Source organism: Larimichthys crocea, unplaced genomic scaffold, assembly GCF_000972845.2.
Source record: "Larimichthys crocea isolate SSNF unplaced genomic scaffold, L_crocea_2.0 scaffold320, whole genome shotgun sequence".
NCBI lineage: Eukaryota > Metazoa > Chordata > Actinopteri > Sciaenidae > Larimichthys > Larimichthys crocea.
Genome location: NW_020854213.1, coordinates 157,578 through 178,567, shown reverse-complemented (window position 1 = coordinate 178,567; position 20,990 = coordinate 157,578). Strand labels below are relative to the sequence as shown.

At 40.1% G+C, this 20,990-nt stretch overlaps 1 protein-coding gene across 1 annotated transcript in view; it reads left to right on the top strand.

Moving 5' to 3' along the window:
• The first annotated feature begins 9,379 nt into the window (after positions 1-9,379).
• LOC104938354 (neurofibromin) overlaps positions 9,380-20,990 on the top strand; it is a 162,546-nt gene continuing 150,935 nt past the window's right edge. The window contains exons 1-6 of the mRNA XM_019274828.2: positions 9,380-9,385; positions 9,482-9,565; positions 10,392-10,582; positions 11,114-11,220; positions 18,435-18,502; positions 18,730-18,805. Of these exons, the coding sequence (XP_019130373.2) occupies positions 9,380-9,385; positions 9,482-9,565; positions 10,392-10,582; positions 11,114-11,220; positions 18,435-18,502; positions 18,730-18,805 (532 nt within the window). The remainder of the gene's footprint in view (positions 9,386-9,481; positions 9,566-10,391; positions 10,583-11,113; positions 11,221-18,434; positions 18,503-18,729; positions 18,806-20,990) is intronic.

Here is a 20,990-nt window from a genome sequence, read left to right as displayed (position 1 = left end):
AGAACCAGGACCTAATCAGCAGCAGCTGATCTGCACCTGTAAAATGTCAGTTAGAGACTGAGAGAAAATGCTGAGAAACTCCTCTCAAAAGGAGGACTTTTGGCCCAAACCGTAATTCCAATCATTGAACCGGCTTAACCTGAGGCACGATGAAGACCTTCCTGATCGTTTTACATATTCGTTTTGTGTCGATAAATGAAGAAATGTCCTCAGGAGCAAGAGAGAGAAACGTTACTTCTGCCTTTCTCCAGAAAATTTCGCTCCTTTTTTAACTATGGGAGTCTATGAGGCTGTTGGCGGAGAGTAGTCGATCAATTGCCCGTCAGGAGCCAAAACATATGTCTGACAGTTTGGCAGGCGAATGTGAGTGATACAACAAATTTTGCTATGTTTCTATGTAGAAATCGTCGTCTGTAGTGGGGGCATTTGAGGCCACGGTAGTGAAATCCGTTTTATTTTTTCACTGATGTTCTCTCCCCTCTCACTCGCGATGACATCACTCACTGTAGCTCTGGAAATTCTCGCAATACACACCCATTCATTTTTTGGCTTCGTTTTTCTGGATTTTTGGCAAAACCGTTGCCGACTCTTAGAAAAGACATAGCCATCGATTCCCAGCCGAGCCGGTCGTTTTTGATACCCGTTTTGTGATGTGCGACAAAAACTCTGGGAGGAGAAGCGAAACCGAAAAAAACACGGAAGAAACGGAAGAGGAATAATAATAACGCCCGGAGAGATAAAAAGAGGTGCTAGTGTGCTCCTTCAGCACACTCAATAATAAGGAAAAAGCCTCGAGAGGTTTTAAAGAGTGTGCTTTTCAGGCACACTCAATAATAATAAGCCCGAGAGATAATAAAGAGTGTGCTCCTTCAGGCACACTCAATAAGCGCGGTGGATAAATATAGTGTGCGCTTTCAGGCACACAAAATAAGCCCGAGAGGTTTTAAAGAGTGTGGCTCTTTCAGGCACCACTCACTAGAAAAATTTCTAAAGAAATTTTGAGGAGTGCCTGACTCTGGCCCCGTCGTCCCCATACATTATTACGAACACTGCTCAGCTAATTCAGTACTAGAAAAGAAATTTTTGAGAGTGACGGTGGGCGTTGCTGGGGTTCTGTATCCAAAAAGCACACCTCAAACAGTCATTTTTAACATGTTTATTAGACACAGGAGCAGCTAGTGCTTACATGTTACCAATTATCATTAGCATGTAGATTAGCAGTTAACATTACCATGTTAAACGCTGAGGCCTAGCATTTAACATTAGCATGTTCGCATTAGCATGTTAGCATTAGCATGTTAACATTGATGGCGCTAGCAGTTTAGCATTAGCATGTTTACCATTACATGTTACCATTAGCAGTTAACGCTGATGCGCTTTCAGTTAGCATTAGCATGTTAACATTAGCATGTTAGCTTTAGCATGTTAACGTTGATGCGTTAGCAGTTAACATTAGTATGTTAACATTAGCATGTTAATAATTAACATGTGTTTAATTCCTAGTTGCTAATGTTAATTAACATTAGCATGTTAGCATTATCTTGTTAGCAATCAACATGTATTTAATTCCTAGTGGCTAATGTTAATTAGCACTAATTTTAGCATTGGTCGCTAATGTTTGCAAATAGCATGTCTTTACAGCATGCGCTAACGCTCTGCTGTCTCTGTCTGCCATTTTACACAGACAGGTTCAAATTAAGTGCCAAGAACACTAAAATGGCACTCGGCTTCTGTCTGCTGGCCCCTCCCACCTCTCCCCTTCACGCAGGCTGAGTTGCACAGCAACCAGGATCAACTGTAATCAGGGGAGCAGTTTGCACCTGTTAGAATGTCACTTAGAGACTGAGAGAAAATGCTGAGACCTCCTCTCGAACAGGAAGGACTTCTGGCCAAACCGTATTTCCAATCATTGAGCCGACTTAACCACAGGCAAGATGAGAACTTCCTGATCGTTTTACATAGTAGTTTTGTGTCGAAAATGAAGAAATGTGCCCGTAGGAGCAAGAGAGAGAAACGTTGCTTCTGCCTTCCTCCAGAAAATTTCCGCTTTTTAACAAGGGAGTATATGAGGCTGTGGGGGGAGTAGTCGACAATGAGTGCGTAGGGAGCCAAAACTAAACAGACACAGCTTCAACATGTTATCACTGTGACCGACTCGAATTTTCCTACGTTTGAGGGGATAATCATGTCTGTAGCTGGGCATTTGCGGCCACAGTCGCAGTTTAACAAATCTATTTTCGACGAGTTTTTCTCTCCCCCTCACTCTAGCGATGACATCACTCACTCTAGCTCTGGGAAAGTTCTCGCAATACACACCCATTCATTTTTTTGTCTTTGTTTTTGGCGATTTTTGGCAAAACCGTTTGCCGAAACTCTTAGAAAAGTCATAGCACACATGTCCCGGCCGAGCTGCACGTTTTGATACCCTTTTTGTGTATGTGCGACAAAAACTCTGGGAGGAGTAGCGAACCAAAAAACGGGCGTAAGAATAATATTAAGCGCGGTGGATAACATATAGTGTGCGCCTTGCACGCACACTCAACTAGAAAACTGCATTTCCTGTGGAAAGTGCGGTGTGGGTGCCCTCTGCTGCCGCCGGCCCCAGCGGCCCACCTGCTGCCCTTTTTCTGCATGTCTTTTCCCTGTCTCTTTCACTCTCTCTCCCCCTCACATTCCGCGCTTTTCAGCTGTCTCTATACTATAAAGCTTGAAAAGGCCATAAGGGATATATCTAAAAATGTTGAAATTGGTTGAAAAGAGTAGAAAGTATGAAGTGATACAATGTTGTGTAACACTGTAGAAATTCAGATGAAAAGGTGAATTGTAGAGAGTAATAGTAATAGTACAAGATCTTGGTGAACTGTGTAGTTTGACTGAACTCTGTAGTAGAAGGAGAGGTAGTTTAAATTGTAGGTCTGTATAAAGATTTGAAGTTTGTATAATGGATTTGAAATGGTAAAATATTTGTAGAAAAATTTGAATAATTTGTAGAATATTCATAGTAGAATTTAATAAAATAATAGTACAAGATCTTGGTGAACTGTGTAGTTTAACTGAGGTCTGTAGTAAAGGAGAAGTAGTTTAAAGTGTAGAAGGACTGTAGAGACTGCCTGAGACTCACTGTCGGTGTGCAGCTCAGCCTGTTTTGATCGTAGATCAGCAGATTTTATTGTTTGAACACGATGATGTCGATCTGTTTACTGAGCGTCTGTTCATTGTCCGCTGTGTGTGTGCGTGTGTCTGTGTGTCTGTCTGTCTGTGTGTCGTTGTTACTGTGTGTGTGTGTGCATGCATGCTTTTGTCTGTAGAAATGTTCTAAATGAGTTGAATCTAAAAAAAATGTTGAATAAAAGTTTAATAGTACAAGATCCTGTTGAAATGTGTAGTTTGAATTAAGTCTGTAGTAAAGTAGAAGTCATTTAAATTGTAGGTCTGTATAAAGATTTGAAGTTTGTATAATGGATTTGAAATGGTAAAATATTTGTAGAAAAAGTTGAATTACTTTGAATATTAATAGAATTTAGTAAAATAATAGTACAAGATCTTGGTGGAGCATGTTAGCATTAGCTTGTTGGCATGCTGTCTCTGTCGGCCATTTTACACAGACAAGTTCAAATGAAGCCAATAACTGCTAAAATGGCCGCCACTGGGCTTCTGCACCTGTTGTCAGTTGGTACTTCAGTTGGAAATCCTGACAGAGAGAGAGAGAAAATGCTGAGACCACCCCTCGAAGAGGAGGGATCTCTGGCCAAACCGTAATTCCAATCATTGAACCAAAATCACTGGGGGCATCCTGTGCCCTTCCTGAACGTCTACATATTTGTTTGTGTCGATAAGTGAAGAAATGTGTCCTTAAGAGCAATTCAGAGAAAGGTTACTTCTGCTCCTCCAGAAATTTCCCGCCTTTTTAACATGGTAGTCTATGGGCTGGATGGGGGTTGCTGCCGCATCTTTACGTTTCCCCCCAAAAACTATATACTGACAGTTTTAGCAGGCGAATGTGAGTGAGACGACAAATTTTCCTACGTTTCTATGTATAAATTGTGTCTGTAGTGGTGCATTTGAGGCCACGGTAGTTGAATACGTTTTATTTTTTCACTGATTTTTCTCCCTGCTCCTCATTCTAGCTGATGATGTCATCCACTCTAGCACAAAATTTGTTGGGGTCCTTTCACCGCTGCGGGCCACATTAATGTTCATAAAAGGGCGGAAAATGAATAATAATAATAATTTGAACACGCAGAAGAACAATAGTTGACGAGTGTCGTAGGCACTTGTCACTAATAATAAGCGTGGTGGATAACATATAGTGTGCGCCTTGCACGCACACTCAACTAGAAAGATTTCTAAAGAAATTTTGAGTGTGCCTGAATCTGGCCCCGTTGCCCCCATACATTATTACTAACACTGCTCAGAAAATTCAGTATTAGAAAATTCCCGCAGAAATTTGAGACTGACGAGTCAGCTGTTGCCGGGGGTCTGTATTCAAAAAGCACACCTCAAATAGTCATTTTTAACATATTTAGACACAGGAGCAGCTAGCGCTCACGCGCTAGCAATTACCTTAGCATGTTAACATTGGCATGTTATCTTTAACATGTTAGCGCTGACACACTAACAGTTAGCATTAGCGCTGGTGTGCTAGCAATTACCATTAGCATGTTAACATTAACATGTTAGCATTAGCATGTTAACGCTTACGTGCTAGCAATTAACATTAGCATGTTAGCATTAACATGTTAACATTAGCATGTTAGCGCTGATGCGTTAGCAATTAACATTAGCATGTTAGCATTAGCATGTTAACATAAGCATGTTAATGCTGATATGCTAGCAATAACATTAGCATGTTAGCATTAGAATGTTAGCGCTAATGCGCTAGCAATCAACATTAGCATTTTAACATTAGCATGTTAGCATTAGCATGTTAACATTAGCATTTATTTAATTCCTAGTGGCTAATGTTAATTAGCATTAGCATGTTGACATTAGCATGTTAGTAATTAACATGTATTTAATTCCTAGAGGTTAATGTTAATTAGCGTTAATTTTAGCATTGGTCGTTAATGTTATCAAACAGCATGTCTTTACAGCTAACGTTAACGCGCTAGCTGCTCTGCTGTCTCTGTCTGCCATCTTGCCATCAGACAAGTTCAAATTAAGTGCCAAGAACTACTAAAATGGCTGCCGCTCGGCTTCTGCCTGCTGGCCCCTCCCCCCTCTTCTCCTTCAAGCAGGCTGAGTTTGCCAAGCAACCAGGACCTAATCAGCAGCAGCTGATCTGCACCTGTTAGAATTAACATGAGCATGTTAACATTAGCATGTTATTGCTGATGCGCTGACGTGTTACCAATTAGCATTAGCATGTTGACATTAGCATGTTAGTAATTAACATGTATTTAATTCCTAGTGGCTAATGTTAATTAGCACTAATTTTAGTATTGGTCGCTAATGTTTGCAAATGGCATGTCTTTACAGCTTGCGCTAACGCTCTGCTGTCTCTGTCTGCCGTTTTACATAGACAGGTTCAAATTAAGTGCCCAGAACTACAAAAATGGCCGCCGCTCGGCTTCTGTCTGCTGGCCCCTCCCCCCTCTCCTCCTTCAAGCAGGCTGAGGTTGCTAAGCAACCAGGACCTAATCAGCAGCAGCTAATCTGCACCTGTTAAAATGTCAGTTACAAATCCCGACAGAGACTGAGAGAAAATGCTGAGACCTCCCCTTGAAGAGGAAGGATTTTTGGCCAAAACCGTATTTCTAATCATTGAACCGGCTTAACCACAAGCACTCAATAAGCCTGAGAGGTTTTAAAGAGTGTGCTCTTTCAGGCACACTCAATAAGCGCGATGGATAACATATAATGAGTGCCTTACACGCACACTCAATAATAAGCGCGGTGGATAACATATAGTGTGCGCCTTACACGCACACTCAATAACTAGAAAACTGCATTTCCTGCGGAAAGTGATTTAAGCTAAGGCTTAAAGGTGAGCAGGTTTTTATTAAAATTCTGTGTTTACAGTGGGTGTTTATTGCGTCTGCCAGAGTGAGTGATGTCATAGCTAGAGTGAGGACCAGAGAAAAAAAATCTGTGAAAAAATAAAACGGAAATGACTACTGTGGCTACAAATGTCACACTACAGACGTGATTTATCCTCAAAACATAGGAAAATTTGAGGTGGTCGCAGTGATAACACTGCTAAAGTTGTATAGTTTTGGCGTCAAACACAAAGATTCGCCAGCAACACGCACCTACTGCCAGATCTACTCCCATGTTAATTGGAGAGGAGAAATTTCCAAAAAGAGCAGGGAGCACTTGTGCTTTCTCTAACTGCCGAGGCCAAAGTTTATACAGTTTTCTCCTGAAAATCGGCAAGGAAATTGTTTATGAGAAGAGGATGCTGATGGTCATTTCAGCTTTTGGTTTGCGGCACACCTTTTCACCTGTGGGCCTTGATGTCCTCTGCAGCATTAATTGTTTGTTTTTGACTGGGTGCCACCATATCTCAACACTGTGGTGGCCAGGGTCGAAGAGGCCTGTTGCTGCCTTTCTAGTCATAATAGATAACTTGCCATTGACGTTCCAATCTGTGTAAACAGACATCTGTATCTCAAGACTAGAATGTGTTGACAGTAACACCTAAAGGCATTCTCTTTGACTAATTCTGGGGGCGTGTAGTATTTGGGGCGTTATCTTTTGGGTTTAAAGTCTATCCACCAGCACGAGTTCGTCAGAATGTGATACTGACTCTAGCATTTCGGATGTACTTTGAGAGTGTCTCTAATTCTCCTTGATCAAGCGTCAATAAATAATACGGCATAAGACATCAGAGGCTCCTAAACACTTTCTTCCTTCCTGACCTCACCATTGACCTTTGACTTCAGCAATTTCTCCACAACATTGGCCACCTTGGAGGGGTTTCATTTAGAGATTTTCTGTGTCTCTCAGGGGTCAGAGGAAGAGGGAGAGAGCATTGTGCGTGCGCACCTGTGCCTAAATGCTCAGTCACAGACAGACCGACACACACACACACACTCAGACAGACACACAGACAAGACAAAAGAGAGAGTCCCTTCAAAATAAAAAACTGTCCTTAACAGACACAAGCACAGACAAAGCACACACATACTCAGACAGATAGACACACACACTCACACACACACAGACAGACACACACACTCACACACACACAGACGGGTGGCTCACAGGCAGAGCGGGTCGTCCACTAATCAGATGATCGGCGGTTCGATCCCCGGCTCCTGCGGTCTGCATGTCGAAGTGTCCTTGGGCAAGACACTGAACCCCAAATTGCTCCCGAAGGCTTTGGTGTGTGAATGTGTATGAATGGTTAGATCCACAAACTGATGAGCAGTTGGCACCTTGCATGGTAGCCAATGCCATCAGTGTATGAATGTGTGTGAATGGGGTGAATGAGATATGTAGTGTAGAGCGCTTTGAGTGGTTGGAAGACTAGAAAGGTGCTATATAAGTACAGTCCATTTACCATTTACAGACACGCGCGCACACAGACACACACACTCAGACAGACACAGACACACACACACAGATAACCAAAGGGCTTTTCAAAATAAGAGTCCCTTCAAAATAAAAGACTTTGTAAAACTCGCTCTTTGTAAAACACACAAGCACACAAACATACGCTGATGGCTATATATACTGTATGGGTATGTATGCCAGAGTCAGGCACACTGAAAATTTCTTTAGAAATGTTTCTAGTTTTGTTATGCTACTTAGGACTAAAGTAGCTAAAGTCTTTCCAGTGGTGTCACCTATTTATGAAAACACTTTGTTATTGATTCTTTATGCAAAACATTCAAATTGGAAATACATTTTGGCTACAAATATGTACTTTACAGCTGTTTTGCAATGTATAAAGCATTAAATCAAAAAAATAAATATAGTTTATGGAACATTAAATAAGGCACAGAAAAACATAAATGTATCCAAAATAAACTATGGATCCAGCTGCTCTGCAAATTCTCTGTATTTACAGAACAAAATAAATATAATAATAAGCATAAGCATCAATAAGCAATAAGCATCTTCTTGAAACCCTCACCCTCGACTGTATTAATGGGTTGCATATCCTTAGCTAAGAAATATCCAATGGCAGCTGTTAGGCCCTGTTTACATGTACACAGGTATTTTAAAAAACTGAGACATTTCCCTTCGTTTGTATCGATCTTTTACACTCAAACGGTGTCGCCTCTGAAAACTAATCGAGCTTTAGGCAGCTGATGCGCCAAAAGTGCGACCAATGTTTACCTTTTGCTATGACCGTGATCATGGAAGCAAGCCGCCCATAGGCTTGGCGTAGTTATAATGGCGCTCGATGGCGTATTTATGCAGGTTGATGTAAACGCAAACTTGAACGTGAACGATGTTATTTTGAAAAACGGAGGGAGGGAAATATTCGTTTCTCAACATTCCCGGCTATGTGTAAACATAGCCTAATATCTTGTGCCTCTCTGAACTTGTCAGATAAGGAGTCGTATTAAACAATGTATCTGTGATCGATGACTGAGTTTGCGTTGACGTGTTGCTGGTTGTGGCACTGGCTTTGTCTTTTTGTTTCTTTATTAATTTATCGTGAGTGACTTTGTGCTTTTGTTTGAGATGGTTGAATAAATTTGTAGTGTTACCAAGAGGAGCAGCTATTACTTTGTAGCAAATCTTGCACATTATGTGCTGCTGCTTCTCGTCGGATTCTTCTCATTCGCTTTCAGTCTCACTCACTGTTTTTGAACACCAACCGACACACCTCTTCACTCTTCAGCTGCGTGAGGGAGTATGGGCTATCCTGTCAGTCAGTGGGGCCGCGTCAAGTGGAATATATTGCGCATGCACGTCTCTCAAAAATTGTGTAATGAAAAGTGGAAAATAAATCGTTTAAACTCGATTATATGATTTTTGAGATCGCTTGACAACAAAATCGAAATTGTGATCAAAATTCGATTAATTGCACAGCCCTAATAGGCTACATGAATTGTGTTTTATTTTGAAAGAGGGCGGAAGTGTATTACATTGATTCTATGTCAGATTTCCTGTCTAGTGCGATATACTCTGTTGAGATTTAGACGGTTTAGCAACGGTTCGCGTCAAAAATAGAAGTGCTACGGAATGATAGTGCTGTAGCACGGAGTCGCTGCTGGGACACTGCTGAGACATTCCACGGTGCGCCCTGTGTGAGTGGTTTCATTGATTGACTGGCAGCGAACAGCTCTGGTGATCGCAGCACAGCCGTTCCGCGGCGCTTACGTCCCCGGTGTGAGTAGGTCTTTAATGTGGGTAGCAGCGTTGAGTATAAAGTTTGGTTTGTTACAACAATGGGGGGAAATATAACAGTCCTAAAATGAAAATGGAAGTGGGTCATGAAGTGATCCTAATGTGATGCTGGTGTGATCGGTATGATGACACCAATGCTGAGTAAATGATGTTCTCACTTTGATTGTCTTCACAGCGGATATTTGGAGAAACTTCTGAGAAGAACCTCTACCTCTCCCAGCTCATCATCCTAGACACCCTGGAGAAGTGCCTGGCTGGAGTGAGTTTCACAAAGGTTTTCAAAATGATCTGATCCTGTTATTTGAAGACTAGCAATGTGACTAGCAGTGTATTGTATTGTATCTTCGTTCATTACTTTGAAATCAAACTCCAAAATGGTTCAGTTTCTCTGCTACTGTATTTGAGATCAGAGACACAGACCACTGTTAATGTACTTATCCTCCATCAATCACACTCTCCTCATCTCTGGGAGGTTCCTCTGTGAACCAGTAGACCTGGATTACATTTGCAGGCATCTGGTGGGAGCCTAGCATTCAATGGAAACTGCTGTCAACTTCTTGTACAGGTTTTTGTCATTAGTGTATATGGTCAGATGGAAGCTAGGTACCTTTCTGTATTTGTGGTCATGGATTGGAATAGGTTTAAAAAGCTGCTTCACAATACAGCTCTACTGCTTTCCCATGTATGTCCAAACATACTTCTGTGCAGATGTTACTGCATGGCTTGCGACTGAACACTTAACAATGTGGATATTATTGTTGAAACCATTATCATTCTAACATGGTAGGCATTATATGATACCAGACCAAAAAATCTTACTTTAACATAATTTTGTTAGTTGCTAATTACAGCTCTGCATCACAACAAAAATGGGGATGACTCAAATCCAAGGAAGGAGAACCATAAGGTCATATTATAATGATTCTGCTTAAAAATTAGCACCGATCCTAGTTGTCTGTGTCCCAGTTATTAAGTTAAATGTAATCCAGTGGTTTCCAAACTTTTTCTGTTAAGGCCCCCTTTGATGATAAAGGAACATTTAACTTTTTTCTGAATGTCTTCTTCCACTCTGTGTCCCTCTTTAGCAATCCAAGGATTGTTTGCGCCTGGATGAGACCATGCTGGTCAAACAGTTGCTGCCGGAGATCTGCCATTTCATCCATACGTACCGTGAGGGCCACCAGCATGCTGCTGAGCTCCGGGCCTCAGCCTCAGCTGTTCTCTTCTCTCTGAGCTGCAACAACTTTAATGCCGTCTTCAGCCGCATCTCTACCAGGTATTTTTGAGCATTTATTGAGTGAGGTGTTGTGGAAAATTCTATTCATCAATGGTCAGATCTGTCAGTGGAGAGAGTGCACAGGACTTCAAGATGTCTTATGCTTTATTGAAGCTTGATCAAGGAGAATGGAGGCTTTATTAATACACTTTTCATGAACACGACAGTAATTCCTCCTCATTTCTGACAAAGCTGAAATGATGGTTAGTCAGAAATTGAATAGGAAATTATTTGTTTTAGGGATAAACGTTAAACATCGACTGGTTCCAGATTTGTTTTTTTTGGTCCCATACAGTACATAACAACTCAAGACATTTCACGTCACTTTTGATATTTTACATGTGTGTTTTCATTTATCTATCAAATAATCATTTTAATATCATGTTAACCATATGGTCCAGCTGTGAAGCATGGTGATGGTGAAAAAGAAGAGATTGTGTGCTCAAAAAATCTTCCAGTCATTGAAATAATTTATTTCATTACTTTATCTTTGACTGTGATTAAAGCTCAGAATTTATGTTCTCTCTTCAGGCTACAGGAGCTAACAGTGTGCTCGGAGGACAATGTGGATGTTCATGACATAGAGCTGATGCAATACATTAATGTGGACTGCTCCAAGCTGAAAAGGCTGCTCCAAGGTTAGCCTCTAATGTTCTGGCACATTGCAGGCTTAGAGCTGATCTTAAAATAACCCAATTCCAACTACAATATAATTTCTCATACAGTGGGTACGGAAAGTATTCAGACCCCTTTAAATCTTTCACTCTTTGTTTCATTGCAGCCATTTGCTAAAATCAAAAAAGTTTATTTTATTTCTCATTAATGTACACTCAGCAATGTACCCCCATCTTGACAGAAAAAAACAAATGTAGAAATTTTTGCAAATTTATTAAAAAAGAAACACTGAAATATCACATGGTCATAAGTATTCAGACCCTTTGCTGTGACACTCATATTTAACTCACATGCTGTTCATTTCTTCTGATCCTCCTTGAGATGGTTCTACTCCTTCATTGAAGTCCAGTTGTGTTTGATTAAACTGATTGGACTTGATTAGGAAAGGCACACACCTGTCTATATAAGACCTTACAGCTCACAGTGCATGTCAGAACAAACTAGAAAATTTCAAAAGAAATTTTAAGTGTGCGTGACTCTGGGCCCGTCGCCCCCATACATTATTACTGACACTGGTCAGCAAATTCAGTACTAGAAAATTCCTGCAGAAATTTTGAGTGACGAGTGGGCTGTGGCCGGGGGTCTGCTTTCCCATGTTAACATTAGCATGTTAGTGCTGATGCGCTGACGCGCTAGCAATTAGCATTAGGATGTTAGCATTAACATGTTAGCATTAGCATATTAACGCTGATGCACTAGCAATTAAAATTATCATGTTCACATTAGCATGTTAATGCTGATGCGCTGACGCGCTAGTAATTAACATTAGCATGTTGTCATTAGGATGTTAACATTAGCATGTATTTAATTCCTAGTGGCTAATGTTAATTAGCATGTTAACATTGTCATGTTAGCAATTAACATGTATTTAATTCCTAAAAAGTTAATGTTAATTGGCACTAATTTTAGCATTGGTCGCTAATGTTATCAAATAGCAGAGGTGCAGCCTCCTCCTTCCGGAAAGATCTCTTATCAAAATAACATTGGAGTGAATGAGGCTGTGGAGGGGGAGTACTCGATCAGTTAGCACGTAGCGAACCAAAACTATAACAGCGACAGCTTCAACAGTGTTATCACTGCGACCACCTTGAATTTTCCTACGTTTTGATGGTATAATCATGTCTGTAGCTGTGCATTTGAAGCCGCCATAGTCGAAAACTTTTTATTTTTTCACTGATCGTTTTCCCTCCTGTCCCCTCTAGCTGATGATGTCATCCCTCTAGGAAACCACATACACACTCATAATAAACGCAGAATTTGAGTAAAAACCTGCTCAATTTTGAGCCTTGATAGTTTAAAAACGGTAAAAGATTTTGAAAAAAGTGAAATACGAGTTTAATAGTTGAAGAGTGTGTGTACAATTTGAAATTTGAATGAAGTCTGTAGTAGTAGTAGAAGTTGTTGAAATTGTAGAAGTTTTGTAGAATGATTTGAAGTTTGTGTAATGTATTTCAAATGGGAAAATATTTGCAGAAAAAGTTGAATAACTCACCCACACCAATAAAGAAACAGGATAACAATAGTTTGGGAGCCCTTTGGGCACCATCACCACTAAGCGCGGTGGATAACATATAGTGTGCGCCTTGCATGCACACTCAATAAGCACGGTGGATAGCATATAGCGTAACTCGCGCACACTCAACTAGACTCTGACTCTGGCCCCGTCGCCCCCATAAATTATTACTGACACTGCTCAGAAAATTAAGTACTAGAAAATTCCCACAGAAATTTTGAGAGTGACGAGTGGGCTGTTGCCGTGGGTCTGTATTCAGAAAGCACACCTCAAATAGTCATTGTTAACATGTTTATTTAGACACAGGAGCAGCTAGCCTTTACGCGTTAGCAATTAACATAGCATGTTAGCATTATCATGTTAGCGCTGATGCGCTAGCAATTAACATTAGCATGTTAACCTTAACATGTTTGCATTAGCATGTTAGCGCTGATGCATTAGCAATTACCATTAGCATGTTAGAATTAGCATGTTATCCTTAGCGTGTTAACGCTGATGCGCTAGCAATTAGCATTAGCATGTTAACATTAGTATATTAGCATTAGCATGTTAGCGTTGATGCGCTAGCAATTAACATTAGCATGTTAACATTAGTTTGTTAGCATTACCATGTTAGCATTAACAATTAACATTAACATGTTAATATTAGCGTTTTAACGCTGATGCGCTAACAATAAACATTAGCATGTTAACATTAGCATGTTAGCTGATGCGCTAACAATTTATATTAGCATTATCGGCATTAAGATGTTAGCAGGAGCAATTAATATTAACAGGTTATCATAAGCATGTTAGCGCTGATGCGTTAGAAATTAACATTAGCATGTTAGCGCTGAAGCGCTAGCAATTAACATTAGCATGTTAGCATTAGCATGTTAACATTAGCATGTTAGTGCTGATGCGCTGACGCGCTAGCAATTAACATTAGCATGTTGGCATTAACAAGTTAACATTAGCATTTATTTAATTCCTAGTGGCTAATGTTAACTAGCATTAACATGTTAACATTATCATGTTAGCAATTAACATGTATTTAATTCTTAGTGGCTAATGTTAATTAGCAATAATTTTAGCATGTTAGTTGGAAATCCTGACAGAGACTGAGAGAAAATGTTGAGACCTCCCCTCGAACAGGAAGGATTGTTGGCCAAACCGTATTTCCAATCATTGAACCGGCTTAACCTCAAGCAGGATGAGCCCTTCCTGATCATCTTCATAGGCATTTTGTGTTGATAAAGTGAAGAAATGTGCCTTTGAGAGCAATTCAGAGAAACGTTACTTCTGCTTTCCTCCAGAAAATTTCCCCGCCTTTTTAACATGGCAGTATATGAGGCTGAGGATGGGAGTTGCTGCCGCATATTTGCATGTCACGCCAAAACTATATACCTGACAGCTTTAGCAGGCGAATGTGAGTGAGACGGCAAATTTTCCTACGTTTTGATGGTATAAGCATGTCTGTAGCTGTGCATTTGAGGCCACAATCGCAGTTTACAAATTTATTTCTGGACGACTTTTTCTCTCCCTCTCCACTCTAGTGACATCACGCACTCTAGCTCTCCAATGTTCTTGCAATACACACCCATTCATCTTTTGGCATGGTTTTTGGCGATTTTTGGCAAAACCATTTGCTGAAACTCTTAGAAAAGTCATAGCACACCATTCCCAGCTGAGCCGGTCGTTTTGATACCCGTTTTGTGTGTGTGCGACAAAAACTCTGGGAGGAGTAGCGAACTGAAAAAAACACGGAAGAAACGGAAGACGAAGAATAAGAATAAGCCTGCGAGGTTTTAAAGAGTGTGCTCTTTCAGGCACACTCAATAAGCGCGGTGGATAACGTATAGTGTGTGCTTTCAGGCACACTCATTGAGAGTCATTAGGTCGAAGGAACTGCCAAAGGAGCTCAGAGACAGAATTGTGGCAAGGTACAGATCTGGCCAAGGTTACAAAATAATTTCTGCAGCACTTAAGGTTCCTAAGAGCACAGTGGCCTCTACAATCCTTAAATGGAAGAAGTTTGGGACGGCCAGAACTCTTCTTAGACCTGGCCGTCCAGCCAAACTGAGAAATTGGAGAACTGCCTTTGTGAGAGAGGTAAAGAAGAACCCAAAGATCTCTGTGGCTGAGCTCCAGAGATCAACTATCACTGCAGCCCTCCACCAGTCGGGGCTTTATGACAGAGTGGCCCGACGGAAGCCTCTCCTTAGTGCAAAACATATGAAAGCCTGCATAGAGTTTGCCAAAAAACACATGCTCATCACCTGACAAATACAATCCCAACAGTAAAACATGGTGGTGGCAGCATCATGCTATGGGGGTGTTTTTTCAGCTGTAGGGACAGGACGACTGGTTGCAATTGAAGGAAAGATGAATGCAGCCAAGTACAGAGATATCCTGGAAGAAAACCTCTTCCAGAGTGCTCAGGACCTCAGACTGGGCTGAAGGTTCACCGCCCAACAAGACAGTGACCCTAAGCACACAGCTAAAATAACAAAGGAGTGGCTTCGGAACAACTCTGTGACCATTCTTGACTGGCCCAGCCAGAGCCCTGACCTAAACCCAATTGAGCATCTCTGGAGAGACCTGAAAATGGCTGTCCACCAACGTTCGCTATCTAACCTGACGGAACTAGAGAGGATCTGCAAGGAAGAATGGCAGAGGATCCCCAAATCCAGGTGTGAAAAACGTGTTGCATCATTCCCAAGAAGACTCATGGCTGTACTAGCTCAAAAGGGTGCTTCTACTCAATAATGAGCAAAGGGTCTGAATAGGGCTGTGCAATTAATCAAATTTTGATCACGATTTCGATTTTGTTGTCAAACGATCTCAAAAATCATATAATCGAGTTTAAACGATTTATTTTCCACTTTTCATTACACAATTTCTGAGAGACGTGGATGCGCAATACATTCCATTTCACGCGGCCCCGCTGACTAACAGGATAGCCTATACTCCCTCACGCAGCTGAAGAGTGAAGAGGTGTGTCGTTTGGTGTTCAAAAACAGTGAGTGAGATTGAAAGCGAATGAGAAGAATCCGATGAGAAGCAGTAACACATAATGTGCAAGATTTGCTACAAAGTAATAGCTGCTCCTCATAGTAACACTACAAACTAGAAAAAATTCTAAAGAAATTTTGAGTGTGCGTCACTCTGGCCCCGTCGTCCCCATGCATTATTACTGACACTGCTTAGAAAATTCAGTATTAATACAACAAGCTGTGTCATCATTGCCTTTTTATTGGGCTCTTATTTTGAAGGGACTCTTATTTTGAAAAACTTGTCGTGTGTGTGTGTGTGTGCTTGTTCTGTCTGTGTGTGTGTGTGTGGGTGTGTGCGTCTGCCTGTCTGTCTGCCTGTGTGTGGTGTGTCTGTCTCTCTATCTATGTGTTTGTGTTTGTGAGAGACAAGGATAAAATGGCCGACATTAAAAATGTAGTCTTGATAGTCTGATATCATACAGAGACTTCAAAAAAGTTAGTCAAAGGCATGCTTGAGGTTGCCAAGCAACCAGGGTGAGCTGCAGGTCAGAGTAATTAGTCACAGGTGCTGCATGCACTGTGTCTGTCCCACTGAGATGCACAGTATATGTCTGAATGATCCCCCTCGAAGGTGGCCAAAAAAAACCTATAAGGTATGCATCAAACCAAAATCTGAAATGACCAGAAGAATGCTCGTCTTGTGTATAATGTCTGTGCCAAGTTTCAGGCGAAAATTGTATAAACTTTGGCCGTAGGAATCAGAGAAAGCACACGTGGTGCCTCCTCCTACCGGAAAGATTTCTGCTCCAAAAACCATGGGAGTGAATGAGGCTGTGGAGGGGGGTACTCGATCAATTAGCCTGTATGGAGCCAAAACTATAAAAGAGACAGCTTCAACAGTGTTATCACTGCGATCACCTCGAATTTTCCTACATTTGAGGGGATAATCATGTCTGTAGCTGGGCATTTGAGGCCACGGTAGTCAAATACGTTTTATTTTTTCACTGATCGTTCTCTCCCCTCTCCACTCTAGCGATGACATCACTCACTCTAGCTCTGGAAAGTTCTCGCAATACACACCCATTCATTTTTTGGCTTCGTTTTTCTGGATTTTTGGCAAAACCGTTTGCCGAAACTTTTAGAAAAGTCATAGCAATCAGTTCCCGGCCGAGCCAGTCGTTTCGATACCCGTTTTGTGTATGTGCGACAAAAACTCTGGGAGGAGTAGCGTGACAAAAAAAGGGCCTAAGAATAATAATAATAAGCGTGGTGGATAACATATAGTGTGCGCCTTGCACGCACACTCAATTTATTCAACCATCTCAAACAAAAGTACAAAGTCACTCAACGAATTAATAAAGAAACAAAAAGACAAAGCCAGTGCCACAACCAGCATGACGTCAACGCAAACTCAGTCATCGATCACAGACACATTGTTTAATGCGACTCCTTATCCGACAAGTTCGGAGAGGCAGAAGACATTAGGCTAAGTTTACACATAGCCGGGAATGTTGAGAAACGAATATTTCCCTCCCTCCATTTTCCAAAATAACATCGTTCACATAGCATCGTTTTCAAAAAAGTTTGCGTTTACATCAGCCCGTATAAATACGCCATCGAGTGCCATCATAACTACGCCAAGCCTATGGGCGGCTTGCTTCCATGATCACCGTCATAGCAAAAGGTAAACATTGGTCACACTTTTGGCGCATCAGCTGCCTAAAACTCGATTCGTCTTCAGAGGCGAATTCCCCGTTTGTGTGTAAAAGATAGGCACAAATGAAGGGAAATGTCTCAGTTTTTTAAAATACCTGTGTACGTGTAAACGGGGCCTAACAGCTGCCATTGGCTATTTCTTAGCTAAAGATATGCAACCTATTAATACAGTCGATGGTGAGGGTTTCAAGAAGATGCTTATTGCTTATTGATGCTTATGCTTATTATTATATTTATTTTGTTCTATAAATACAGAGAATTTGCAGAGCAGCTGGATCCATAGTTTATTTTGGATACACTTATGTTTTTCTATGCCTTATTTAATGTTCCATAAAGTATATTTATTTTATTGATTTAATGCTTTATACATTGCAAAACAGCTGTAAAGTACATATTTGTAGCCAAAAATTTTTTTTCAATTTGAATATTTTGCATAAAGAATCAATAACAAAATTAATCGTTTGAATAATCATGATTTCAACATTGAACAAAATAATCGTGATATTGATTTTTTTTTTCCATAATCGAGCAGCCCTAGGTCTGAATACTTATGACCATGTGATATTTTAGTTTTTCTTTTTTAATAAATTTGCAAAAATTTCTACATTTGTTTTTTTTCTGTCAAGATGGGGTGCTAAGTGTACAATAATGAGAAATAAAATGAAATGGCTGCAATGAAACAAAGAGTGAAAGATTTAGGTGTCTGAATACTTTCTGTATCCACTGTATATGCAACAACATCTGAAATGTTTGATATTAGGTTCCTTGCTGAATGTCAGCCCCTCTCTTTACCCCTTTAATTGTCTTTCTTAAGCTGTCTCTGTCTGGTAAAGCCCTTTTAAATATAATAATAAAAATAGAGTGTTTGATATAAAAAATTCCTAATCTGACAGGGATTGAGAAATTCAGACAGAGCTTTGTAATCTATGTGTTAATTCTGTTGTTTGCTGTAATGCTGTTTGTTTTCTTCCAGAAACAGTGCTGAAGTTTCGAGCTCTTAAGAAGCCTGCCCAACTTGCAGTGATTAACAGTTTAGAGAAGGTGCTTCCTGTTTCTGTGCTAAACTATAATGCTTAACATTTGAATATAGAACGTTTTACTCTAGTGTAGTAGTGTGTCATTACAATAAGCTTAGTGATTTACATGCACTATACTAATGAAGAACTGAAATGTCAACAATAACTGAGCCTGTCTGTTGACAGATTCTTCAGTGCATAGTTCAGCTGACTACACGTTCTTCATATACTTACACAGTTTTGTCTCTACAGGCATTTTGGAACTGGGTGGAAAATTATCCAGATGAGTTCACCATGCTCTACCAGCGACCACAGGCAGATATGGCAGGTATGAATCGATTTTAAACTATTCAGTCTTGATTTGATTAGTTTCTTAGGCATAAAGTCAGTTCATTGTCAAATCTCCACACATCACAGTAATTAAACATACGTTGGCACTATTTAAAATATAATATTTTTATATAATAATGTATAGTTTATTTATAACAGGGGTGTCAAAGATGCGGCCCGTGGGCCACATCCGGCCCGCGGCCCATTTTTAATAAAGTATAATTTTCTTAAATTTTTTTATAATATTGTGACGCACCGCTGCGCCGCACAGCGCTTCTAATGAAGGCTAATGAAGGCTTGGTTCTTTGAGAGCAGGTAGCGGACACTTTTTTTCAATCTTGACACCCTCAAGAGAAAGAGAAAGGTGGAGTGTCGGATCTTCCAGGAAAAATGGACTAATTTGTATTTTTTCACGGAGATGAATGGGGAAATGTGTTTGGTGTGCATGCAGCAAGTGGCCGTGCTAAAGGAATACAATCTTAAACACCATTACAAGAGTCGGCAAGTTCGGTAAAGTTGGAAAGATATTCACACATTCGGACTTCCGGGATCAATAAGTAAGAGGCGAACATGTTCAAACACAAATGATGCCTCTTTCACATCGTAATAGCATATACTACGAGCTACAAGAACCAAAAACCTGTTTTGTAAAAGAACAAGCCTCCTCCGAGCTGGACGCATAACATTGATCTCTACGAGCAGCCAGCGGCCCCACGAGTGCGCAGGGAGCGTCTGCAAATTTTAGTTCCAAGAGAGACGCTGCAAACAAAAATCAATAACTCCACTGTTATACAGTATTATGACTCCAAAATCACTCCACACATCAACAGTCTTCTCGTGGTCATACTACAACAGCGGTTTTGGAAAAATACACTTTTTCATAATTTTGGTGAATTTTTATTGTGAATAATCATCAATAACCTCACTATTAGCTATACATTATTATGACTCCAAAATCACTCCGCACATCAACAGTCTCCTCGTGGTCATACTACAACAGCTATTTTGGAAAAATATAATTTAGCTTAATTTTGGTGAATTTTTATTGAAAGTATTAATCAATAACTCCACTGTTATACAGTATGGAGACTCCAAAATCACTCCACACATCAACAGTCTTCTCATGGTCATACTACAACAGGTGTTTTGAAAAAATATGCTTTTTTATTATTTTGGGGAGACTGGGTCTAACTTGGCTTTGATTTCTGTCATTGATTTAACCTGGAACATTTCTTACATATTTTTTTTATTGTTCAAAGCTATATTATTAAAATAATCCAAGCTTATGCCTTCCATGTCATCTGCTTGCTCTGCTATGAGCTCTGCTGTGAGATATGACAAACATTGTTTGAGCTTTTTTGCACGTTTTGTGAACTGTTGTGACGTGTTACTGCACAACTTGAAATTGCACTTAACCTTTAAAGCCTCAGGTTGTTACTTTTTATTTTATTGAAGAAAAAATCTTTAAATAAAAAAAGATTTTGTATTGCACTTGTTTTTAGCATTTTTTTTATCTATATATTTTTTTTATATTTTCAAATTTATTCAGTGATTTTTGTGCTCTGGCCCCCTAGTTATATGCGGCCCCTGGACCAAAGTTGAGTTTGACACCCCTGATTTATAATCTTTCCATAGAAAACACATGACATCAACAAATGAACATTACCTACATTATCTAACACCTCCAAGGGGCAACATACAACAACAAAACACAATAAACATAGCTAGATATGTATTTTACATACAGTGCTAAACAAATTTATTGGACCATCACCCAATGTAAAGTTTATGCCACAGCTGCCCTAAATTAACAGTACTGGTAATCACCATAACCATTTTTGATGTTTCTATAATGGTTAATACAGCAGTATGTAGAGGCTTTTTAACCAAAATATTTTAAATGCTAAAATATAATTATTATTAAGGATGTAATGATACACTCAACTCACGACTCGATTCGAGTCACGATTTTTTGTTCACGATACGATTTTTTCACGATGTTTTTTAAATCAAAATGAGCTACAGACAAATTATGACCAAAAAAAATATCTTTTTATTTGTAGGAAAAAAATCTCTCTTTACAGAAACTCTCAGACAGTTTGTGTTCTTATTAGGGCTGCCAGCAAGCAGCTGATCTGACCATTACCTTTCAGCTTGAAGTATGAGCTAACTGAAAATAAAAA